The sequence below is a fragment of the Oncorhynchus gorbuscha genome, linkage group LG03 (assembly GCF_021184085.1).
Source record: "Oncorhynchus gorbuscha isolate QuinsamMale2020 ecotype Even-year linkage group LG03, OgorEven_v1.0, whole genome shotgun sequence".
In the NCBI taxonomy this organism is placed as follows: domain Eukaryota; kingdom Metazoa; phylum Chordata; class Actinopteri; order Salmoniformes; family Salmonidae; genus Oncorhynchus; species Oncorhynchus gorbuscha.
In genome coordinates, this window is record NC_060175.1 from 101,323,192 (window position 1) to 101,350,124 (window position 26,933).

Consider the following 26,933-nt stretch of genomic DNA (forward strand, 5'->3'; position numbering starts at 1 on the left):
TGTCAATCAGTGTTGCTTCCTAAGTGGACAGTTTGATTTCACAGAAGTGTGATTGACTTGGGAGTTACATTGTGTTGTTTAAGTGTTCCCTTTATTCTTTTGAGCAGTGTATATACCTCAGTGGGACTAACCAAGCACAAATTGTAGAGGAAAATAGTCTATCTTCTGTGCCAAAAAGAGAAGCTATCTGTGTGCAAGCGGGCGTACATGTAGCCATACACAGTACCAGTCAAAAGTTTGGACACACCTACTCATTCAAGGGGTTTTCTTTATTTTTTTTGGTTGAGAGAATGCCAAGAGTGTGCAAAGCTGTTACCAAGGCAAAGGGTGGCTACTTTGAAGACTCTAAAATGAAAAATATATTTGGATTTCTTTGACACTTTTTTGGTTACTACATGATTCCATATTGTGTTATTTCATAGTTTTGATGTCTTCACTATTATTCTACAATGTAGAAAATAGTAAAAAATAAAGATAAATCCTTGAATGAGAAGCTGTTCTAAAACCTTTGACCGGAGGTGTAAATAGATTGTGTATAGGCTTGTCTCTCATTTGAACCTTATTTTGGTGCCAGACTGGGTTCAAATGCCTTGTTTAATTTTTCTGTATTTGTACAGATGTAAACTCAGCAAAAAAAGAAACGTCCCTTTTTCAGGACCCTGTCTTTCAAAGATAATTTGTAAAAATCTAAATAACTTCACAGATCTTCATTGTAAAGGGTTTAAACTCTTGTTTCCCATGCTCGTTCAATGAACCCTAAACAATTAATGAACATGCACCCGTGGAACGGTCGTTAAGACACCAACAGCTTACATACGGTAAGCAATTAAGGTCACAGTTATGAAAACTTAGAGGACACCAAAGAGGCCTTTCTACTGACTCTGAAAAACACCTGTTGTAAGGCAGGTCCTCACCAGACATTACCAGCGTCTATGGGCACAAACCTACCGTCGCTGGACCAGACAGGATTGTCAAAAAGTGCTCTTCACTGACGAGTCACAGTTTTGTCTCACCGGGGGTGATGGTCGGATTCACATTTATCGACGGAATTAGCGTTACACAGAGGCCTGTATTCTGGAGCGGGATCGATTTGGAGGTGGAGGGTCCGTCATGGTCTGGGGCGGTGTGTCACAGCATCATTGGACTGAGTGTATTGTCATTGCAGGCAATCTCAATGCTGTGCGTTACAGGGAAGACATCCTCCTCCCTCATGTGGTATCCTTCCTGCAGGCTCATCCTGACATGACCCTCCAGCATGACAATGCCACCAGCAATACTGCTTGTTCTGTGCATGATTTCCTGCAACACAGGAATGTCAGAGTTCTGCCATGGCCAGAGCCCGGATCTCAATCCCATTGAGGACATCTGGGACCTGTTGGATCGGAGAGTGAGGGCTATGGCCATTCCCCACAGAAATGTCTGAGAACATGCAGGTGCCTTGGTGGAAGAGTGGGGTAACATCTCACAGCAAGAACTGGAAAATATCATACAGTCCATGAGGAAATGCACTGCAACACTTAATGCAGCTGGTGGCCACACCAGATACTGACTGTTACTTTTGATCTTGACCCCCCCTTCGTTCAGGGACACATTATTCAATTTCTGTTGGTCACATGTCTGTGGAACTGGTTCAGTTTGTGTCTGTTGATACACACATTTACACACGTTAAGTTTCCTGAAATTAAACAAGAGGACATTTCCATTTTTGCCGAGGTTATATTATTTTACTGCTCTAGGTGATATAATTAGTTTTGATAACCTTATATGGCTCCTTGCTGTCCCCAGTCCACCTGACTGTGCTGCTGCTCCAGTTTCTGTTCTGCTTAGACCATGTGATTTATAATTTGAACATCTTGTTTTCTGTTATAACCTTATATTCCTCTCTACTATTTTGGCCTTTCTATTTTCCTAGTATTGAATTTGTATCAGCTGATGTACTTATAAATGATTTGATTTGATTCAATGCACCTTTATGCAATGCACCCCGCAGAGAACACCCGGGAAGACGAATTATCAACCAAATTACCTCCGTGAATTGTAAAGTTTGTTTGTGTCAATTCATCCCATAAATGATGGGTTGCCAATTTGACATGAAAACCTTTTTCATTCATTCACTGTATGAATAGTGGTAAGTACTGATACAGTATATTATAATCACAATTAAAATGTTAAGACTGGATACAAACCCCAATGGGATTGCAAATCCAAATCCACTAAATGTACTACTGTACAGTATTTTACTAGATAAAGATGAATAGACAATCGCTAATATGTACCCATCAAAGTACAGTAATGTAATAATCTCAATCAGGCATAGTGGTTCAATCAAGTGAAAATAATTTATGTAAGTGTGTTTTGATTTGTGAAGCTGTGAGGAAACCCGGTTAACATAGTCAGCACCTTTACAGTAAACCACCAAGTGAAATCTTAACACCACTAGTTCAGGCCATCTTTCTCAACCAAATTACTGTAGTTTTACGCCATTCAAAAACAATGAACCGAACACTTAAGCCAAATTTTATTGAGCCACTGGTCAAATAAGCTTTCTCGTTGTCATTATAGTGTAAAAAGAAAAGAGAAAAAAAGAAGATTATGTTCTCTAACACAATATATAAATTAACCTGTATTTGTCATGGAAAATAATTAAAAATTACACTTCAAAAATCACTATGGTAGTAAATGAATAAGCAGGAACTATCATGATGGATGGTGGCTCGCAAGGAACAATTCTAGCTATGCCTTGATCTTCCTTAATTAGCATAAAATTATATAACCTGTAGCCCAAGACCTTGACTGATCTTTTGGACATTCAACATTTATAAGCATCAGAGAAAGTCAGACAACATAATAACAAAAGAAATACAAAATAATTTAGTTCCAATTTAAAACAATACTCTTCTATTCAGATGACCCCTTTATCTTGTATGAAAACAACTACAGTTATTCCCATATGGTCCTAGCCTGAATCCCAGATACGTTTGTGCCGTCTTGCCAACTCAACTCATGACAGCAATGGAGTTGGCGATACAACACAAACAGATCTGGGACTCAGGCTAGAGTTGTCCTGTCAGTAGTACCACAATTCTTGAGGAGTTTAAATTCTTCTGAACAACTTCTAAATAACATGCTTCAATGAAAAAAAAAAAAAAGTTTTATTATAGAGTCCAAAATGGCCCCTTTATAAAGTGCACTACGTTTGACCAGAGCCCTACGGACCCTGGTCAAAAGTAGTGCACTAAATAGGGGATAGTTTGCTATTTAGGATGTATCCTAAAAATCAGTTACAGTTCATTGGATAACAGTAAAACCTGCCTTCAAATTCCCTCAAGAGAAACCAACAGTCTCTAAACCAGTCTTTCCAACAAAACAGAAATTCTGCAATTTCACAATTGTCTTTTTCTTTCCCAATGTGCCTTGGGATATAACTACATTGTGTTGCCCTTCCATCTAGGATGGGCCGACCAAAACTGGTCTTTTCCTTAGCTACCATGTTGTTGTCGTCGTCATTGTTGTTGTTGTCGATTACTGCGAGGAGTCTCCCATCAGGTGGACAATGAGTTCGTAGGTGGAGAGGACGATGGCTGTGTTGGGGATCTGTCTGATAAGCTGAGGAATGAGTCCTCTGTAAAACGCAGCGTAGCCCTCCTCCACTGCCACCAACCGGGCCGTCTGGAAGAAGTACTGATATTTACTGCCCTCTTCTCGCAGCCTTGTCCGAATCACCTCTGACGAATGGAAGAGACGCAGAGAGAGAGAGGAGAGAAATTAAGATGAATTAGAATTAAAAAGGTAATTTTGAATGCGGTTTACAGAGTATTTTGACTAAAGACGGAATCCCAGATACGAACTCAACATAATCCCAGATGTTGAGTTTTACTAAAGTCTTCTCACTCAAGTTAACATTGAGTCATGGGTGAATGCTGTGCTACTGTACAGTAGACAGTTGTAGATCGGGCCGTCGTCAATTAAAAGCTTGTTTTGCCTCTTACGTCAATGTGTGTTGTTGTAGTTTGAGGTATGGTATGACAAGTTAATACCGTAGCATTTATTTGATTCCTACCCATGAATCCCCATGCTTACCGTGTGGGTAGGCTATGCAGGAAGCACAACCCTTAGCGAAGGCAGCCGCCATCATCAGGCCTAGGAAATCCGACGCCCCTTTTTCCGTTTCGCTGTTCGGCGACGTGAAGCGCGCTTCGTTCAGGCGTTTCTTCAACGTCTCGTAGATGAGGAAACAGATCATGGTCTCGGAGATGCCAGCGTAGGACGCCGTCAGACCCCGGTAGAAACCTCTCATGCCCTCGGTCTTGTAAACGTTCCGGGCACACTGCAGCGCGTTCGTCTTCTTCTCCCCTCGTACCCTGGAGGAAAAGACGGTCAGTATTGATCTAAAAAAAACAACTACATCAGCAGGTGCCAAAAAAGTATGTTTTTGGCAGAAGATTTAGAGAAGAGGTTAAATTGGATCAGAAAAACATTTTCCTGCAGGAATGGCATTTTGTGGGTGGTAACCTACTATTTGAACTTGTTCTATAAGAATGGTTTCGCTATATTTGTTTTGTGAAGGTGTGCCCTAACGCAGATGACCAAGAACAGAGGTGTCAGGGGCACAATACCCAGTAAACAACACAACATCAAGCAGAACAAGTGTCATACCTCACACTCCAGTCTTGTGACAAATAATCAAGAGACATCCTGTATTGTAATGTCCACTGTTACTTAAAAAAAATAAAAAAATGAAATGTGCATTTAGCATGATACAATTTAATTATATATTCCTATTTTTCCATCTACCAAAAAAACCCCTCCCTCCCCACTAGTTAACTATAGTTTGAGTGACTACCTTATATGAACAAGTCTACAGGGTAAATAGGACACTAGGTCACCAGACATGCGTGTCCCCGTAACGGTGACCTCCCATAGTTCTATTGCTCCCATGTGTTCCAAACGCCACCTCATTTCCTACATAGGGTCACTACTTTAGAACATGTTTCTGGTCAAAAGTAGTGCCCCTATATAGGGCGCCATTTAGGATACAGATTCTGTGTAAATATAGCCTCTTCCTCCAACGCAGCCTAATGCGTCAGCAGCCAGGGTATTTATGGATCTGCCCGGTCACATTACACCACGCAAACTGCGTAACCCAAGGACAGGACAGCAGCCAAGATGGGGGCCCGTCAAAGATCACATTAAAATGGTGGTGGTGACAGAACTGTAATTACACACTACGCTTTAATGAATGTTCTGACTCCATTAGTACAAAACTAGTATCTAAAATATGTCTGCATTTAAAGCCTGTAAAAAGCTTTTAAAAAGAGACTTAATAAAAGTAAAATTAAACAAGGAAGTAAGAACTGTTGACTAATATAAAATGTACATACTTCCTCTCCAGCTGCATCCTGGTCTTAACCATCCAGACGGGGTTCATGAGGGAGTTTGTAACAAAGGCTGAAACAGGAAGTAGAAACAGAGAGTTGTGTCGCATCACTGGATGTAGCAAGAGAAAGGGACAGAGTTCATTTTATATCTCTGGATGGGAGTTCAAGGAAAGAACAGAAGGCCATATAGGGCAAATCCTCCAGGATTCCTGACAGAGCAGAAATTCAATCATTAGACAACACATAGTTATAGAGTTATATATATATATATATATATATATATATATATATATATAAAATACACATATTTATTATATATATATATTTTAGTGGACAAAATGGCAAAAAAAAATCACCACATTTGGGCGCAACAAAAACTGTTGTTTACCCAGCAGGCATAGAACCGGCATGGTTTACCCAGCAGGCTTAGAACCTACATGGTTTACCCAGCAGGCATAGAACCGGCATGGTTTACCCAGCAGGCATAGAACCGGCATGGTTTACCCAGCAGGCATAGAACCGGCATGGTTTACCCAGCAGGCATAGAACCGGCATGGTTTACCCAGCAGGCATAGAACCGGCATGGTTTACCCAGCAGGCATAGAACCGGCATGGTTTACCCAGCAGGCATAGAACCGGCATGGTTTACCCAGCAGGCATAGAACCGGCATGGTTTACCCAGCAGGCATAGAACCGGCATGGTTTACCCAGCAGGCATAGAACCGGCATGGTTTACCCAGCAGGCATAGAACCGGCATGGTTTACCCAGCAGGCATAGAACCGGCATGGTTTACCCAGCAGGCATAGAACCGGCATGGTTTACCCAGCAGGCATAGAACCGGCATGGTTTACCCAGCAGGCATAGAACCTACATGGTTTACCCAGCAGGCATAGAACCTACATGGTTTACCCAGCAGGCATAGAACCTACATGGTTTACCCAGCAGGCATAGAACCTACATGGTTTACCCAGCAGGCATAGAACCTACATGGTTTACCCAGCAGGCATAGAACCTACATGGTTTACCCAGCAGGCATAGAACCTACATGGTTTACCCAGCAGGCATAGAACCTACATGGTTTACCCAGCAGGCATAGAACCTACATGGTTTACCCAGCAGGCATAGAACCTACATGGTTTACCCAGCAGGCATAGAACCTACATGGTTTACCCAGCAGGCATAGAACCTACATGGTTTACCCAGCAGGCATAGAACCTACATGGTTTAACCAGCAGGCTTAGAACCTACATGGTTTTCCCAGCAGGCATAGAACCTACATGGTTTACCCAGCAGGCATAGAACCTACATGGTTTACCCAGCAGGCATAGAACCTACATGGTTTACCCAGCAGGCATATAACCTACATGTTTATTTATTTTTTTTTACAGGGACAGTGCACATTAATCAACGTTTCAGTAAAAGTGCCGGTTTTAGCCAGCCAGGCTAATTTTCAACCGCAGTCCCTGGGCAGGTTTTTAAAAACAATTACAATACAGACAATCATTGAGCAGTGAGCACACGTAGAGCAACATAGGACAAGCAAGACATAGAATACAGACAGAGCAACATAGAACAAGCAAGACGTAGAATACAGACAGAGCAACATAGAACAAGCAAGACGTAGCATACAGACAGAGCAACATAGGACAAGCAAGACATAGCAACACAGAACAAAAAGCAGCAAGACAAAATTCATAAAAGCAACAAAGTGTTTCCACACCTCACAGACAACAGAAAACATGGAAAGCGGCAACACACAGCTAGGGACCATGTTCACAAATCTGATTGACATTTAGCCAGGTCTTCATGCATTTTGTGAAAGTGTGATAGGTGGTGCAGTTATATGTGTCTGAAGGCAGTGTATTCCAGACATGAGAAGCTCTCACAGAGAAAGCGGATTTACTAAAGGTGCTTTTCCTTAAGGGAACTATACAGACACCTCATGGCAGACCTAGTGGATCTACTGCCATAGTATTTTTGTTAAAAATTTAAATAAATAAAAACCTGAGTGGAGGGGGAGGAGCCAGGTCATTTAGGATCTTGAATGCAAGACATGCGTCAGTCAGTGCATTGCACAAGATTTTCCCAACTCAGGAGCTCATTGCTTTGGCTGTATTGCTTTGTGTTTCATATAGAATGAGGGTAGAGTGCTCCCACAGACGCTGGGGTCGCCGTGGTTTGCTTCAGACGGTCTCACCTGCACAGCCAGCTGAGGACATGTGCACCACTCCACTGTTGGGGACGAAGAAGCCATTGAACGTCTCCTTAGACTTCTTGTAGGCAGCAAAATAAATAGCTCTACAAGAAAAAGACAGAAGACCAAAAAAAAAAAAAAAAAAGATAAGGGTGAGAAATCAGATTCCCTCTTTAAAATGTTTAAACAAACGTATCTTTCTCAGTAAGTGAGTGTCCATCTTTCACTGTGTCTTATAAAAACGACAGCATGCCTTTATGTAACATCACACAGCCAGGTGCTGCCCGAAACCTGTGAAGCAGTAGCAGCAGCCTTTGACAGAGACAGCAAAGCGTGCCACGTGTGTCCTGTCCAGAGCAGTGTGCTATGCTTCTGGAACAGTCCGTCCCATACAGTGTGTGTCACAAGCAGCAGCAGAATGGGTTGAATAAGCACAGAGGCAGGCCACGGGTGTGGTCGAGAGAGAGAGAGATGGGTCTGGACTAGTGCTATTCTCATTCTGAATGCCAGGCAGGGTTTGGAAGCTGGCTGATAGCATGGGGGCGTGGGTCAGCTGGTTGTTAGCATGGGGGCGCGGGTCAGCTGGTTGTTAGCATGGGGGCGCGGGTCAGCTGGTTGTTAGCATGGGGGCGCGGGTCAGCTGGTTGACAGCATGGGGGCGCGGGTCAGCTGGTTGACAGCATGGGGGCGCGGGTCAGCTGGTTGACAGCATGGGGGCGCGGGTCAGCTGGTTGACAGCATGGGGGCGCGGGTCAGCTGGTTGTTCGCATGGGGGCGCGGGTCAGCTGGTTGTTAGCATGGGGGCGCGGGTCAGCTGGTTGTTAGCATGCGGGTCAGCTGGTTGTTAGCATGGGGGCGGGTCAGCTGGTTGTTAGCATGGGGGCGCGGGTCAGCTGGTTGTTAGCATGGGGGCGGGTCAGCTGGTTGTTAGCATGGGGGCGGGTCAGCTGGTTGTTAGCATGGGGGCGCGGGTCAGCTGGTTGTTAGCATGGGGGCGGGGTCAGCTGGTTGTTAGCATGGGGGCGGGTCAGCTGGTTGTTAGCATGGGGGCGGGTCAGCTGGTTGTTAGCATGGGGGCGGGTCAGCTGGTTGTTAGCATGGGGGCGGGTCAGCTGGTTGTTAGCATGGGGGGCGGGTCAGCTGGTTGTTAGCATGGGGGCGCGGGTCAGCTGGTTGTTAGCATGGGGGCGCGGGTCAGCTGGTTGTTAGCATGGGGGCGGGTCAGCTGGTTGTTAGCATGGGGGCGGGTCAGCTGGTTGTTAGCATGGGGGCGCGGGTCAGCTGGTTGTTAGCATGGGGGCGCGGGTCAGCTGGTTGTTAGCATGGGGGCGGGTCAGCTGGTTGTTAGCATGGGGGCGGGTCAGCTGGTTGTTAGCATGGGGGCGGGGTCAGCTGGTTGTTAGCATGGGGGCGGGTCAGCTGGTTGTTAGCATGGGGGCGCGGGTCAGCTGGTTGTTAGCATGGGGGCGGGTCAGCTGGTTGTTAGCATGGGGGCGGGTCCTCCCTCGCCCCCGGCCGGTCCGTCCGCCCGCCCCGCCCGGCCGGTCCGTCCGCCCTCGCCCCGGCCGGTCCGTCCGCCCTCGCCCCGGCCGGTCCGTCCGCCCTCGCCCCGGCCGGTCCGTCCGCCCCTCGCCCCGGCCGGTCCGTCCGCCCTCGCCCCGCCCGGCCGGTCCGTCCGCCCTCGCCCCGCCCGGCCGGTCCGTCCGCCCTCGCCCGGCCCGGCCGGTCCGTCCGTCCGCCCTCGCCCGGCCGGCCGTCCGCCCTCGCCCGGCCGGCCGGTCCGTCCGTCCGCCCTCGCCCGGCCGGCCGGTCCGTCCGTCCGTCCGCCCTCGCCCGGCCGGCCGGTCCGTCCGTCCGCCCTCGCCCGGCCGGCCGGTCCGTCCGTCCGCCCTCGCCCGGCCGGCGGTCCGTCCGTCCGCCCTCGCCCCCGGCCGGTCCGTCCGTCCTCGCCCGGCCGGTCGTCCGTCCGTCCGTCCCCGCCCGGCCGGTCCGTCCGTCCGTCTCGCCCGGCCGGTCCGTCCGTCCGTCCTCGCCCCACCCCGGCCGGGTCCGTCCGTCCGTCCTCGCCCCCACCCGGCGTCCGTCCGGTCCCCACCCCGGCCGTCCGTCCGTCCGTCCGTCGCCCGCCCCACCCGGCCGGTCCGTCCGTCCGTCCGTCCTCGCCCCACCCCGGCGTCCGTCCGTCCGTCCGCCCCACCCGGCCCGGTCCGTCCGTCCGTCCGTCCTCGCCCACCCGGCCGGTCCGTCCGTCCGTCCGTCCCGCCCCACCCGGCCCGGTCCGTCCGTCCGTCCGTCCTCGCCCCACCCCGGCGGTCCGTCCGTCCGTCCGTCCTCGCCCCCCCGGCCGGTCCGTCCGTCCGTCCCTCGCCCCACCCGCCCCGCCCCGGTCCGTCCGTCCGTCCGTCCGTCCGTCCGCCCGCCCCACCCGGCCCCGTCCGTCCGTCCGTCCCGCCCCACCCGGCCGGTCCGTCCGTCCGTCCGTCCTCGCCCCACCCGGCCGGTCCGTCCGTCCGTCCGTCCCCCACCCGGCCGGTCCGTCCGTCCGTCCGTCCTCGCCCCACCCGGCCGGTCCGTCCGTCCGTCCGTCCTCGCCCCCCCCCGGCCGGTCCGTCCGTCCGTCCGTCCTCGCCCCACCCGGCCGGTCCGTCCGTCCGTCCGTCTCGCCCCACCCCGGCCCGTCCGTCCGTCTCGCCCCACCCCGGCCGGTCCGTCCCGTCCGTCCTCGCCCCACCCGGCGGTCCGTCCGTCCGTCCGTCCCCCCCCCCGGCCGGTCCGTCCGTCCGTCCTCGCCCCACCCCGGCCGGTCCGTCCGTCCTCGCCCCACCCCGGCCGGTCCGTCCGTCCTCGCCCCACCCCGGCCGGTCCGTCCGTCCTCGCCCCACCCCGGCCGGTCCGTCCGTCCTCGCCCCACCCCGGTCCGGTCCGCCCCACCCCGGCCGTCCGTCCGCCCGCCCCACCCGGCCGGTCCGTCCGTCCTCGCCCCACCCCGGCCCCACCCGGTCCGTCCGTCTCGCCCCTCCCCGGCCGGTCCGTCCGTCCTCGCCCCACCCGGCCGGTCCGTCCGTCCTCGCCCCACCCCGGCCGGTCCGTCCGTCCTCGCCCCACCCCGGCCGGTCCGTCCGTCCTCGCCCCCCCGGCCGGTCCGTCCGTCCGTCCTCACTCCACACCGCCGTTCTGTCCTCACCCCACACCGCCGTTCTGTCCTCGTATGTCTTAATTCAACAACACAGCAGTAATAACATGTTGCAGTCTAAAAGCCGGTCCTTGGTAATGACATGATAAAAGGGTGAGTGTGTAGGCTGTTAAGGGTGTGGACATACAAAAACACATCCACACCCAAACATTACTTACACCAAAACGAATCCACCCTTTCAAATGCAGTCCGTGTCTCATTTAGCAGGCTTACCTTGAAGGGGCCACCCCAACAAGATTGGGACCCAGTCCCCGGAAAAGCGACCTTGGTCCCTCTTTTTCTAGAATTGACCTAGAAATGGGAAGAAAAACAGACAAGTTAATTGAATATACACACTTTTTAAAATTTTATGTTTGAATGACAAGAACATCTATTTAGGACGTGGATTCAGTAGTAGCGTCAACTGTGGTCGGGTTCAGGATGCTGTATGGTCACTCCGCAAGTCGTAATCTGACATCTGCATTGGCAACACAGCATGTACTGCCATGGGTATATTATTGTTAAATTGAATCGTTAGTGATAATTCAGTTAATTAAATCGTGATTTGACATTTCCCCCCCCCCCCTCCATATCACAGGGCTATGGTTTTGGCCAAGACCCTACTCTCAACCCAGTATACCCTTTGAAACTGGAGATGCACTGTGAACTCAGTCACCTCTGTGGGATTGACTTTACACACACACACACACACACACACACACGGTCGCAATTGTAAATGAAAACTTGTTCTCAACTTGCCTACCTGGTTACATACACACAAATAAAATAAATAAACACAACACACACACACACACACACGGTCGCAATTGTAAATGAAAACTTGTTCTCAACTTGCCTACCTGGTTAAATAAAGGTGAAATAAAATAAATAAATAAAACACACACACACACACACTTAGTCCCGTAGCAGACACACGGGCCAGGTGAGTAGACACACGGGCCAGGTGAGTAGACACACGGGCCAGGTGAGTAGACACAGGGACACAACAGGACTGATGTATTCGTCCTGCACTCTGCTGTAAAGGCAGATTTTTATTTATTTATTATTTATTTTAAAAAGGACACGATTAATCCCACCGGTTGTTTTCCCACACTGTAACGACGTCATTATGTTCAAATAGATAAAAATAAAATAAAAAACATCCTTCAGGCCAAGTAAATAAAGGATTTTAAAAGTTATCCTGTTTAGTCATAACATGTTATGGATTTACAGTTTTAACATTTTACCTTTAAAACTGACCAACAACGGCGTTTGGAAGTGAGCCAGTGAGCCACAACCTGTCACAACAGACAACACTGGATAAACAAGGATTTTGGAGAGAAGAGTTTCATTCACAACAATTATTGGTGAAATTAACTAAAATGGATGCTTGAAGGTTGTAGAGTCACTTAGAATTACAATGGCTCACCTCCAAAATGCCATTGTTGGTCAGTTTCAAAGGTAATTTTTTTTTAACAGGTTGACAATACTATTTGAGCCATTCCCCTCTGAACCATTCAGCTGAGTCCAGTCCAGACTGGTTCAGTCACATTCAGCAAAAGGCCTCCGGGCACTAAACCCTTGAGGCGAGAAACATGAGAAACCACAGACCACATTTCGGGATGTCAGTCGGCACGGCTTCCTCCTCGTGTTCAATTTGGCAGAGGCACAGTCACGCCATCACTCTCACCCAGTCTGTGGTCGGAGGCAACCCTCCCTGGGCCTCGGGGGTGAGGGACATTTCCACAGGTGGCATCAGCGCTTACATAAGTGTCCTCGCTGCACTGTGCGTCAGTGCGTGTGCGTGCGTTCCCCACAGCTGGCAAACAGCTCTTCGATTAGAACAAGATAGCTCTATCTTTAGTCTCTAGTTTTTGTGTATAAAACAGGATAACAGTAATGGCCCTCGTCAGACAGGGTGGGGGCGGGCCCTCGTCAGACAGGGTGGGGGCGGGCCCTCGTCAGACAGGGTGGGGGCGGGCCCTCGTCAGACAGGGTGGGGGCGGGCCCTCGTCAGACAGGGTGGGGGCGGGCCCTCGTCAGACAGGGTGGGGGCGGGCCCTCGTCAGACAGGGTGGGGGCGGGCCCTCGTCAGACAGGGTGGGGCGGGCCCTCGTCAGACAGGGTGGGGGCGGGCCCTCGTCAGACAGGGTGGGGGCGGGCCCTCGTCAGACAGGGTGGGGGCGGGCTCGTTTCCTCCTCTTTAGACGGAGTGGTAGAGTAAAGACACAGGCCTATTCACACAACTAGAGCAGCATCCCAAATTGCACCCTATGCCCTACAGTACACTACTTCTGACCAGGGACCATAGGACAAAACATTCTTAGCCTAGTAATTCCTTGTGGCCTGGCAGCCCAGTGGGTGGCCTGGCACAACCACAGATACCGAAGGCTACATTCTGCAGCAAGACAATGATCCAAAACACACAATCAAGTCTACATGGAAATGGTTAAAAAGAAACACATTTTTACGTTTTGGAATGACCCAGTCAATGTCCAGACCTAATTCCAATTGAGATGTTGTGGCAGGACTTGAAAGGAGCAGCTCATGATTGAAAACCCACAAATGTCTGAGTTAAATCAGTTGTGTGTGGAAGAATGGGCCAAACTTCCTCCACAGTGATGTGAGACTGATCAACAACTACAGGAAGCGTTTAGTTGGAGTCATTGCAGCTAAAGATGTCACAACAAATTGCTGTTTATATTCAGATCCACATTCCTCTGTAAAGATGAGAGGATCTCATGTTAAATACTGTTGATGTAATAGGGCTACAGGTTACTCTGCCTCACCTAAAGATCATTCTGGTGGGAATCTGCTATAGACCACCACGTGATAACAGTCAGTATCTGGATAATATTTATGAAATTCTTGATAATGTATGTGATACCAATTGAGGAGGCATATTATCTAGGGGATTTAAATATTAACTAGCTTTCAGCAGGCTGCCCACTCAAGACAAAGCTTCAAACTGTAACCAGTGCCTGCAACCTGGTTCAGGTTATCAGTCAACCTACCAGAGTAGCAACAAACAGCAGAGGAATGAAATGATCAACATGTATTGATCACATCTTTACTAATGCCGCAGAAAAGTGCTTTAAAGCAGTATCCAGATCCATTGGATGTAGTGATCACAATACAGTAGCCGTATCGAGGAAAACCATAGTTCCAAAGGCTGGGCCTTATATAGTGTATAAGAGGTCATACAATACGTTTTGTAGTGATTCCTATGTTGTTTGGTGTAAATAATGTGTTGGTCTGTGGTGTGTAATGAGGATGGATCTTCTTATGGCTGGGGGGCAGTATTGAGTAGCTTGGATGAATAAGTTGCCCAAAGTAAACGGCCTGCTCCTCAGTCTCAGTTGCTAATATATGTATATTATTATTAGTATTGGATAGAAAACACTAATATTAACACTCTAACACTCTAACACTCTAAAAAATATTGTCTGTGAGTGTGCCATAACTGATATTGCAGGCGAAACCCTGAGGAAAATCAAACCAGAAAGTGGCTTCTATTTTGAAAACTCCATGTTCCATAGCCTGCCTTTGCTCCATTTAAAGGGATATCAACCAGATTCCTTTTCCTATCGCTTCCTCAAGGTGTCAACAGTCTTTAGACATTGTTTCAGGCTTTTATTTTGAAAAAAATGAGCGAGAAAGATAACATCGAGTCATTATCTGGCCGGGTGCCAGCAGCGTTTTCTATGTGCAACAGACTTTGGGCAGCCATTGCCTTTCCCTCTCCTACTGAAAAATACAGTTGTGGTTGATATATTATCGATTATATATTTTAAAAACAACCTGAGGATTGATTATAAAAAACGTTTGACATGTTTGTGGACATTACAGATAGTGTTTGGAATTTGTCTGCGTTGTCGTGACCACTCTTTCCTGTGGATTTCTGAACATAACGCGCCAAACAAACGGAGCTATTTTGGATATACAAATCATCTTTATGGAACAAAAGGAACATTTGTTGTCTAACTGGGAGTCTCGTGAGTGAAAACATCCGAAGATCAAAAGGTTAACGATTAATTTGATTGCTTTTCTGATTTTCGTGACCAAGCTACTTGATGCTAGGTGTACATAATGTTTTGTCGAGCAATTGATAAACTTACACAAACGCTTGGATTGCTTCCGCTGTAAAGCATATTTTCAAAATCTGACACGACAGGTGGATTAACAAAAGGCTAAGCTATGTTTTGCTATATTGCACTTGTGATTTCATGAATATAAATATTTTTTTGTAATATTATTTGAATGTGGCACTATGCAATTCAGCGGTTGTTGATGAAAATTATCCCGTTAATGGGATTGCAGCCATAAGAAGTGTGTTAATGTGTTAACACATTATGAAATTGCTTATTCCAGTTACTAATAATCATGCACCCATTAAGAAAATTACTGAAAACGTAAATCCGAGTGGATTGATGAGGAAAAAGGTTTGGCAAATAAGTCTGGTTGTACAACCAATTGACAAACGTACTGCAAATAGAGAAATTGTGTGACTAAACTGAATACCGACAAATATTTAAATATTCCTTAAAGTAGTTGGCAAGATTAGCAAATTTAGGCATGACATGCAAGCAACAAATGCTGACACTACACATCCAAGTATATCTCACTAAATTATTAAAAACAAGAATTGTAATTTCAAATTCCGTAAAGTGAGTGAGTGTGGAAGAGGTGAAAAAAGTATTGTCTATCAACAATGACAAGCCACCGGGGTCTGGCAACTTGGATGGAAAATGACTGAGGATGATATTGGGGATGATATTGACCCTCCCGTTAGCCTGCTTTTCAATCCTAGCCTACTAGAAAGTGTCCCCCCCCCAGTCATGGGGGGAAGCAAAAGTCACTACCTAAGAATAGTAAAGCCCCTTTACTGGCTCAAACAGCCCAAAATGTTTTGGGTGTTTGACCAGATACAACATTATTTTACAGTAAACAAATTGACAAACTTTCAGCATGCTTATAAGGGAAGGACATTCAACAAACACAGCACTTACACAAATAACTGATGATTGGCTGAAAGAAGTTGCTGATAAAAAGATTGTGGGAGGCTGTTTTGTTAGACGTCAGTCTTTTTTTCGACATTATTGTGACATTATCGATCAGCCTGCTGCTGGTAAAACTGATGTGTTATGGCTTTACACCCCCTGCTATACTGTGGATAAAGCGTTGCCTGTCTAACAGAACACAGAGGGTGTTTTTAATGGAAGCCGCAAACATAATCCAGGTAGAATCAGGAATTCCCCAGGGCAGCTGTCTAGGCCCCTTCCTTTTTTCAATCTTTAATGACATGCCACTGGCATGACTCATTATACACATCAGCCACTACAGCAACTGAAATGACTCCAATACTTAAAGAGATGCAGATAGTTTCAGAACGGGTGGCAAGGAATAAGTTAGTCCTAAATATTAAAAAACTAAAAGCATAGTATTTGGGACAAATCATTTACTAAAACCTAAACCTCAACCTAAGGCAGGTCCTACAGACCCTAGTTATCACACCTGGGTTAATGTTCAGTTGTGTGGTCAGGTGCCACAAAGAGGGACTTAAGGAAAATTGCAATTGGCTCAGAACAGGGCAGCACGTCTGGGCCTTGGATGTACACAGAGAGCTAAAAATGTATCATATGCATGTCAGTCTCTCCTGGCTCAAAGTAGAGGAGATATTGACTTCATCACTACTTATATGTGTAAAAGGTATTGACATGTTGAAAGTACCGTGCTGTCTGTTTACACGACTAGCACACAGCTCAAACACCTGTGCATACCACACAATACATGCCACCAAAGGTCTCTTCACAGTCCCCAAGTCCAGAACAGACTATGGGAGGTGCACAGAAACTACATAAAGACATGACTACATGGAACTCTATTCCACATCAGGTAACTGCTGCAAGCAGTAGAATCAGAAAAAAAAGATGCCTTATTGTACAGTGGGGAGTGTGAAGCAACACAAACATAGGAACAAACACATACACACACACTATACACACACATGGATGTTGTGTTGTAGGTAGTTGAGCAAGGGTCCAAGGGGACACAGTGTGTTGTGAATTCTGTAACGCTTGTATTGTAATGTTTTCTTAAATTTAAATTGTATAACTGTTTTAATTCTGCCGGACCCCAGGAAGAGGAGCTGCTGCCTTGGCAGGAACTAATGGGGATCCATAATAAACCTCAGGAAGAGTAGCTGCTGCCTTGGCAGGAACTAATGGGGATCCATAATAAACATCAGGAAGAGTAGCTGCTGCCTTGGCAGGAAGTAATGGGGATCCATAATAAACCCCAGGAAGAGGAGCTGCTGCCTTGGCAGGAACTAATGGGGATCCATAATAAACCTCAGGAAGAGTAGCTGCTGCCTTGGCAGGAACTAATGGGGATCCATAATAAACCCCAGGAAGAGTAGCTGCTGACTTGGCAGGAACTAATGGGGATCCATAATAAACCCCAGGAAGAGTAGCTGCTGCCTTGGCAGGAACTAATGGGGATCCATAATAAACCCCAGGAAGAGGAGCTGCTGCCTTGGCAGGAACTAATGGGGATCCATAATAAACCCCAGGAAGAGTAGCTGCTGCCTTGGCAGGAACTAATGGGGATCCATAAAAAAATACAAACTGAGGAGTTGGGTATTAAATAACTTTATTTTATTTAATTAAGTATATTTGTTTTTGTTATTTGAAAAACTCAGGTTCCCTTTATCTAATATTAGCAGTTGGCTGAAGATCTTTATAAAAAAATCAGAAAGGGGACAAATACTTTTTCACAGCACTGTACACAACGTGGTGAAACCATTACCACGAGACCTGTAGTAGCAGCCCCACACTTATAAGAGCCCCTTACCATAAGACCCATAGTAGACTAGCCCCAAGATAATAAGGAGGGACAATAATATTTAGATGCACTATTGTAAAGTGGCTGTTCCACTGGATGTCATAAGGTGAATGCACCAATTTGTAAGTCGCTCTAGATAAGAGAGTCTGCTAAATGACTTAAATGTAAAATGTAAACCCCTTACCCTAACACCCATAGTAGACTAGCCCCAAGCTAATGAGGAGGGACAACCCCTTACCGTAAGATCCATAGTAGACTAGCCACACGCTAGGAATAAGAAGAGGGACAAACCCTTACCGTAAGACCTGCAGCAGGCCAGGTGGCGTAACGGTGCCCGAGCCTGGTCTGATGACCCCAGTACCATTGAGCGTGCCCAGTTGGACCTGGAACACGGGCCGGAGCGCGAGGCCTGACGACTGCAGCCTGGTCTTCAGCACCTCCAGAGGACAAGTCACGATGGCTCCCACCGTGCCACTACATCTGCAGAGAGAAAGATGGGAAAATACAGTAGCATTTATAATACAGTAATAATATATACACTAATCTCAGGTCATTTAAAAGTCAGGTTTTACAACATCTACACAGAGATGAGCAAAAACATGAATATGGCATTAATGAATTAACACGGCGAATGACAATGGAGATTGGTAAATCCTTTCCACCATCATTGGAGTTCAAAAGAGATTTCAGGAAGTGGAGAGCCTTAGTTGTTGCCCTTACGTACCTGAACCAGCCTTTTGTCAGGGCATGGTAGACTATAAATATACAAAAACACATATTTACATGTGTCCAATTTGTAGTGTGCTATGATTATACCGGGTGAAGTAGACCCGCTGTCTGTTGCAGTGTTATCAGTGAGAATTTATTTCTCCCTCTCTCAGGGAATGTAATTTACATAACAGTAGCAGCCGCGCAGTACTTTTATGGCATTACTAAAAGAGACAGTGTCATGAACAGGCTCTCACATTGACTCTATACACATCTGGCACAAAAGGTAATTAAACCTAAAAGCTATAGAGAGAGAGAGAGAGAGAGAGAGAAGAGGTCTTACAGCCTAAGCCTACATAGCCGTTTAAAAATGTCCAAATCACGCACTTCATTTGACCTAAATTATGACCTAAAAAAAAAAAAGTAGTCAGGAATAGTCTTGCGTCACAGAAGATATTAACCTCTCTATACAACCCCTGTCCATCTCAGACAAGGTGTGACAGAAGGAATTAGATCCGTTTTGCCCCAAGGGGACAAGCATTAAGTCTTCAATGAGGTCCAAAGGTTATTTTCTTACCGTTTTGGTAATTATTAGCGAGCTTGACACAGTTCGGATTTTGTTTTAGTGATTTAAAAATATATATATAAAACATACAGTGCCTTCAGAAGGTATTCATATCCCTTGACGTTTTCCCACATTTTGTTGTGTTAAATAAAATAAAATAAAAAACATTATATTCAATTTAATCCCTTGGCCATCTACACACAATATCCCATAATGACAAAGTGAAAACATGTTTATGGAAATTTCTTCAAATGTATTGAAAATCGAATTTACATAAGTATTGACAACCCCGAGTAAAACACATGCTAGAATCACCTTTGGCAACAATTACAGCTTGCGAGTCTTTTTGGGTAAGTCCAAGAGCTTTGCACACCTGGATTTTTTAAAGTCTTCAAGCTCTGCCAAGTTGGCTGTTGATCATTGCAAGACAGCCATTTTCAAGTCTTATCATAGAATTTCAAGAGGATCCATCCTCAGCTCTACCATCACAGCCATTAAACTATGTAACTGTTTTAAAGTCACCATTGGTCCTCTGGTGAAATCCCTGAGCGGTTTCCTTCTTCTCCGGCAACTGAGTTAGGAAGGACGCCTGTATCTTTGTAGTGACTGGGTGTATTGCTACACCAAGTGTAATTAATGACTTCACCATGCTCTAAAGGGATATTCAATGTCTTTTTTACATTTTTTTACCCATCTGTGTCCTTCTTTGCAAGCCTTTGGAAAACCTCCCTGGTCTTTTTGGTTGAATCCGTTTGAAATTCACTGCTAGACTGAGAGACCTTAAATATAATTTCATGTGTGGGGAACAGAGATGAGGAAGTCATTCAAAAATCATGTTAAGTAGCACACAGTGGGTGTACGTCATTTTTTGTGGTTCTTGAGGACATTTATACCACCTTATTTTTAATTTTTAATTGATTTGTAAACATTATTCCACTGACATTATGAGGTATTGTGTGGATACATTTAAGACTGATTCTAAAATATATATATATATTTTTAATCCTCCATCAATCTACACACAACACCCCATAATGACAAAGCAAAAACCGGTTTAGACATTTTTTACAAATATATAAACAATAAAACAGAAAACCTTAATTACATAAGTATTCAGACTCTTTGCTATGAGACTCAAAATTGAGCTCAGGTGCATTGTGTTCCCATTGATCATCCTTGAGATGTTTCTACAACTTGATTGAAGTCCACCTGTGTTGAATTCAAATTATTGGACATGATTTGGAAAGGAACACACCTGTCTATATATGGTCTCACAGTTGACAGTGCATGTCAGAGCAAAAACCAAGCCATGAGGTCGAAGGAATTGTCCGTACAGCTCTGAGAAAAGATTTTTGAGACACAGATCTGGGGAAATGTATCAAAAAAGGTCTGCAGCAATGAAGGTCCCCAAGAACACAGTGGCCCCCATAATTCTTAAATGGAAGAATTTTGGAACCACCAAGACTCTTCCTAGAGATGGCCGCCCGGCCAAACTGAGCAATCGGCGGAGAAGGGCCTGCTCTTGGACGTGACCAAGAACCCGATGGTCACTCTGACAGAGCTCCTCTGTGGAGATGGGAGAACCTTCCAGTAGGACAACCATCTCTGCAGCACTCCACCAATCAGCCTTTTATGGTAGAGTGGCCAGACGGAAGCCACTCTTCAGTTTGCCAAAAGGACTGACAATGAGAAACAAGATTCTCTGGTTTGATGAAACGAAGATTGAACTATTTGGCCTGAATGCCAAGCGTCACGTCTGGAGGAAACCTGGCACCATCCCTACGGTGAAGCATGGTGGTGGCAGCATCATCATGCTTGGGGATGTTTTTCAGAGGCAGAGACTGGAAGACTAGTCAGGATCAAAGGAAAGTTGAATGGAGCAAAGCACAGAGATCCTTGATGAAAACCTGCTCCAGAGCGCTCAGGACCTGAGACTGGGGCGAAGGTTCACCTTCCAACAGGACAACGACCCGAAGCACACAGCAAAGACAACACAGGTGTGGTTTTGGGACAAATTTCTGAACGTCCCAGAGCCAGGGCTTGAACCCGATCGAAACATCTCTGGAAAGACTTAAAAACAGCTGTGCAGTGACACTCCCGATCCAACCTGACAGAGCTTGAGAGGATCTGCAGAGAGGAATGAGAGGATCTCCCCCAAATACAGGTGTGCCGAGCTTGTAGCGTCATACCCAAGAAGACTCGAGGCTGTAGTCGCTGCCGAAGGTACTTCAACAAAGGTACTTCAATGTACTGAGTAAAATGGTTTGAATACTTACGTAAATGTGATATTTCCATTGGAAATTTTTCACAAAAAAAAAAACAGTTTTTGCTTTGTCATTATGGGGTAATGTGTGTAGATTAGTAAAAAAACAAAAACATTATGAGTCTGTAACGTTACAAAATGTGGAAACTGAAGGGGTCTGAATACTTTCCGAATACAATGTGTATCCACACACAAACGTTTTCATACACTGAACAAAAATATAAATGCAACATGTAAATTATTGGTCCCATGTTTCATGAGATGAAATAAATAAAAACCTAGAAATGTTCCATACGCACAAGATCCTCTTAAATTGTGTACAGATTTGTTTACATCCTTGTTAGTGAGCATTTCTCCTTTCTCAAGATAATCCATCCACCTGACAGGTGTGGCATATCAAGAAGATTATTAAACAGCATGATCATTACACAGGTGCACCTTATGCTGGGGACAATAAAGGGTTACTCTAAAATGTGTCGTTTTGTCACACAACAATGCCACGTCTCAAGATGAGGGAGTGGACAATTGGCATGCTGACTGCAGGAATGTCAACCAGAGTTGTTGCCAGATAATTTTTATGTTAATTTCTCTACCATAAGCTGCCTCCTACGTCGTTTTAGAGAACTTGGCAGTACGTCCAACAAGCCTTACAACCGCAGACCACGTGTAACAACGCCACACAGACAAGACTACGGGAGGCGCAAGACATGCTGAGGAGTGTTTATGTCTGTAATACAGCCCTTTTGTGGGGGAAAACCAATTCTGATTGGCTGGGCCTGGCTGCCAAGTGGGTGGGCCAATGCCATCCCAAGACCACTCATGGCTGCACCCCTGCCCAGTCGTGTTGAAATCCATAGATTAGGGCCTAAATCATTTTTCCAATTGACTGATTTCCTTATATGAACTGTAACTCTAAAATATTTTTTAATTTGTGCATGTTGCATTCATATTTTTGTTCAGTATAATATATATATTTATTTTTACTCAAACCACCCGCAGGCCGGATATGTTTGACACAAATTTAGGTCGGCCGTTTTGGTCAGGGAGCTCGTCAACCATGGTTTGCCAGTGCTGTGATAAAATAGTGTAAAATAATGAATTTGAGGAATTAATCTGCACTGTATATTTGTTACCAAAGCTAGCCTGCCAGTTTTAGGAACGATACCGTTAATGATTCAAATTTTCAAATTAACCGCCACTATCCCAACATTCCATTCAAACAATTCCGTTAAATCCTCACGGTGCCTTATCTTAAAACTGGCGTAAGGTCAAAAAATCAAAGTAAACATACCCCGATTAAAAACACCTGGTTTTCTGAGCAATCTTTCAAATTATTAGGACATGCAAAACGCCTTTTTTTATTGGCGTTTAATTTGTACTGCGCACGTGTTAGCACCAGCCTCCTTTAGCGTGACTGAAGTGAGTTCGGAACAACTGAACTAGAAGTCGTTTTCACAAACTTTATATGTCCAAACTCAAAGAAAAAAAAACACTAAAAAAATGCATCCCAAAAATAACATGCAAAGCTGTGGAAGAACATCTATTTAGATGGGCGATTTTCATCTATCAAAGTGACATAAGGTAGCCTGATTTCAGATATGTCCATGTAAAAACAGGAGTTTTAGGGGGAATCGTTCCTCTTACAAAGCACGTCAAAGTTTAAATCAAACTTACATTAATCTGACTTTTCAAATCTGACTTTCCAAAATAAATCGCATTACTGTGTGCATGTAACTGTACTCAGAGACATTTATAGTATGTTACCTATTTTTTAAGAGGCTATTTAGAAGAAACATTTGGATCAAACCGGTATAAATTATTTATAATTATATGATAATATTTTAGATTGACAATAATATTAGACAATTTCTGATACATCACATCTGATTGGTGGAGTGCTACAGAGATGGTTGTCCTTCTGGAAGGTTCTCTTGTATCTCCACAGAGGAACTCTGGAGCTCAAGTCAGAGTGACTAGATGTCTAAAGGGCACATTGTGCTAAATGCAGTTGCTTCCAATAACAAACAAATAGCTATCCATTCACTCGGCTTATCATAAGCATCTCCTGGCCGTCTGGGACGCAATGAGAAAAACACACTGTGGACGAGATGGAGTTGCATAACCCTGTGTGTGACAGTGATATGCATACTAAACACGGTATGGCAAAAGGCCATATCACGGTGTCCTCCAAACAACCAAAGTTAACATTTTTCAATCAGTTCAACTGTGAAACCAGAAGCCACCATTAAAAACATTTACTAGCTCAGAAGAGACCACGGCATGTAACAGCCTCTGTAAATACAGACATGTTATGTCTGCAGTCAGTGTGCAGCTTGGAAAGGCAGGCTAAACTCTTGGATCTCAATCCCAATCCCAAAATAAATGTAGCATTGCCTTGACAATGATATTCAGTGTGAGCTTGTCACTTATGATATTTGCACTATTCTACTATAGCGACTAATACTTTTTTAAAACGGTCATATTTTTTTTTAAATTTCACCTTTATTTAACCAGGTAGGCTAGTTGAGAACAAGTTCTCATTTGCAACTGCAACCTGGCCAAGATAAAGCGAAGCAGTTCGACACATACAACAACACAGAGTTACAACAACACAGAGTTACACATGGAATAAACAAAACATACAGTCAATAATTCAATAGAAAACAAAGTCTATATACAGTGAGTGCAAATTAGGTCAAATAAGGGAGTTAAGGCAATAAACAGGCCATGGTGGCGAAGTAATTACAATATGGCAATTAAACACTGGAATGGTAGATGTGCAAAAGATGGATGTGCAAATAGAGATACTGTGGTGCAAAAGGAGCAAAATAAATAAATACAGTATGGAGATGAGGTAGATAGATGGGCTGTATACAGATGGGCTATTATTAATATTATGTTCTGATTGTGCAAGTAGAGATACTGGGGTGCAAAAATAACTAAATAAATAAATACAGTATGGGGATGAGGTAGATGGGCTGTATACAGATGGGCTATTATTAATATTATGTTCTGATTGTGCAGGTAGAGATACTGGGGTGCAAAAATAACTAAATAAATAAATACAGTATGGGGATGAGGTAGATAGATGGGCTGTATACAGATGGGCTATTATTATTATGTTCTGATTTTATAAATAAAGTAAGCGTTATAACCATTATCCTCACCACTATGGCACTTCTTAACATTGGCTGTTCTATGAAATATAGGGCCTATATAGACATAACTATACGACTTGCATTTCTATTTCTCTATGGGTCCAATACAGGATCATATATCCCCAACTAAATGGATGATCAGTTCTAGGTTTTGAATAGTGCTTTCCCAAATGTCAAGAGCTGTCAACGGGTGACCTTGAGTGTCAAATAGTCCTGCTTAGCTTCCAAAAGAAAAAAATCTTCATAAACTTCCAAGTTTAAACCGGATAATATTTGTCTCATGAATTGCTAGCTACATAATTAGTTAAAATAAATTGTAGGTTACTTTTGATCTTTTTTTTTTTTTTAATATATACACATCTTAGAATATAATAAATATATCGCTAGCTATAAATATAGTAGATTCCTCTATGCTAAACTGCAGTAGCTAAAACGAGATAGCTTTCTAGCTGCAGCACTTTACATGGTCACATGGATGACTGATTGACCGGGGAACGATTATGTAACTCGAGGACATATTCTAAGGTCAGAATAGACTGCGACACTTGCCAGTTAACTAAATGCCACATCAAATATAAAACACGAATACTCTTGAATGTTGTATTCGAATTCACAGCTCAAGTGTTACGGACCTTCGTAGAAATAGAGGTCATTGCAAATGCCTAGGATTTTCACTTTAATTGTTTTTAGTTTTTAAGTTAGCTGACTGTTTATTAACGCCAGTCGGGATAGAAGATTCATAAAAATTAATATCCGGTTTGATTAGCCTAGCTAGCATGCTAGCAGTGAGAAGGACACTAGTTGGGCCACCTGACATTGAATAACTTGACGAATGATACAATAAACACTTGTTCGCCAGTTAAAAATACTATTCTGAAATCTTAGGCAAAAATTGTTAAAAAAAAAAAAATCACACTGTTCACCATTAAGAGTTTAGGTCGCAACCTCATGCAGTAGAGAGGCCTTCTCCCTCCTTGAGTGGAGGGGGGAGAGTAACGTTAGCTTATTAAAACACATTTCGGTTTAATATGACTCGTTTGGTCAAAATGTGGCACAAATATCTTAAAACGACAACGCAACTTGCCGAGTAACCCATCAATCTAACACAATAGCTAACATAAATTTACCAGGACAAAAGCAGAAGCCGGTAGACTATTAAAATAAATCTAGATATTCAGCTATGCTAATGTTAGCTAGATACAAATTAAACAATTAAAATGTCGTAAAAAGGAACACTTACCCGCCTGCGAAGAGATGTAATAGCGTATTATTATTATGTGCCATGTTTAAAAAATCTAACCATAATCTTCTTTGTCTTCTCGTAAATGTAATCTCTACAAGTCAGAGGCGAAAATGTGGTTTATCTTGCTTGTCAGCTGCTGTCACTAGCCAGTCGTCCAGCCGGCGGTCTCTGAAGCGTTTCCAAACTCTGACTACTAAATTCTGCCAGCAGCACAAACGATCATGTCAGTTTTTTTCGTATGGTAACGAAGAAACCTTCAAAATAATAGCCTGCATTTGAAAACATTGCAATCTGGATACCTCATGAAAAAAATAATCAATGGCCACTTTTATTGTGCCAATATAAAACATTTCAAAAGTCATTTCTGAAAAAAATATAAAATGTTTTTGAAAACATTTTTTAAATACAAATAATGAAAAAAAACATTGACATTGGTATGGGAGGGGGACTGGAGTCAATAAGTATACCATATACCGTGTATTGCATTGCAGTGAATAGAGTGGGTGGAGTTAAAGCCAATTTATGCTTGATCTGAAAAGTTGGTTGGAGGCTTCGTATGGAAGGCCTCCAGAGGCATGCAGCGGCCAAATCAAGCTTCGTACTGCATCGCCGTGTGCCTCTCAAATGTTTTAACAATGCGGAGGGCTCGGACAGCTTGGAGGACTCTGTATAGCTCTGCATTGACATGATTGGTTGACGGTAGGTGGTGGCAGTACATCCTGTATAAACACGAACTTACTTCCATAACAACTTCCTTCACAATTGCTCTGCTCCGCTAAGCACAAGACCATGCAGAGCCTTTAAGGACTCACCAGCACTCTGTATTAAACTCTTTGCTCAGCACAAGAGACCCATTTAAGTTTTGCAGACTCTATTGAGTATGTCCAATAACACATTTGTATTTCATTAAGTGTATTTCTTTAAATATAGCCTACACAAATGTTTTCAACATAACAGTATTTGTGTAAACTTTCAAAAGAAATGCTGACATAAATACACTATTAAAATGAAGATATGTCAAATTATCCATTCATTTTTTTCAAAGGTGGTTTCAGTGGTGTGAAAAACAGTTGTATTGCACTGTAATGCAATGCAAAAATATATATGATATTCCCAGTTTAGTGTTTCTTTGAAAGGGGACTCTTATGTTGAAAAACAATCCGCGATCATGCCGGCAAAAGATAATATCCCGCTGCTAGGAGAACAGTAATCAAATTCTGAAGAATCGACGTCATAGGGGCTGGTCGGGGGAGTTGACGGTGACGCGGAGAGGTCTGGCAACGATACAAGTGGGGGCCTCTATTTATTTATGGAAAGAAGATTGACAGAACAGTTGACCACGGAGAGAGATAAATCATTTATCCAATTAAACAACATACCCAAAGGAGTGGACCTGATGTCCTATCCT

The 26,933-nt window shown here is 44.6% G+C and overlaps 1 protein-coding gene across 1 annotated transcript; it reads right to left on the reverse strand.

Moving 5' to 3' along the window:
• Positions 1 to 2,501: 2,501 nt before the first annotated feature.
• Positions 2,502 to 25,717, reverse strand: LOC124032383 (solute carrier family 25 member 33-like). Its single transcript, XM_046344751.1, has 7 exons — positions 25,523 to 25,717; positions 17,886 to 18,068; positions 10,980 to 11,057; positions 7,577 to 7,677; positions 5,382 to 5,448; positions 4,081 to 4,361; positions 2,502 to 3,725 (listed from the first exon to the last, which is right to left on the reverse strand). The coding sequence occupies exons 1-7, from the start codon at positions 25,564 to 25,566 to the stop codon at positions 3,523 to 3,525; spliced, it is 957 nt and encodes a 318-aa protein (XP_046200707.1). The 5' UTR covers positions 25,567 to 25,717; the 3' UTR covers positions 2,502 to 3,522.
• Positions 25,718 to 26,933: the final 1,216 nt, after the last annotated feature.

Coding starts and splice junctions, on each gene's coding strand:
- LOC124032383 (XM_046344751.1), bottom strand. CDS start 25,566: ATGGCACATAATAATAATACGCTATTACATCTCTTCGCAGGCGG. Junction 18,069..25,522: donor TTACATCTCTTCGCAGGCGG/GTAAGTGTTCCT, acceptor TTCTCTCTGCAG/ATGTAGTGGCACGGTGGGAG. Junction 11,058..17,885: donor GGCCTGCTGCAGGTCTTACG/GTAAGGGTTTGT, acceptor TCCCATTTCTAG/GTCAATTCTAGAAAAAGAGG.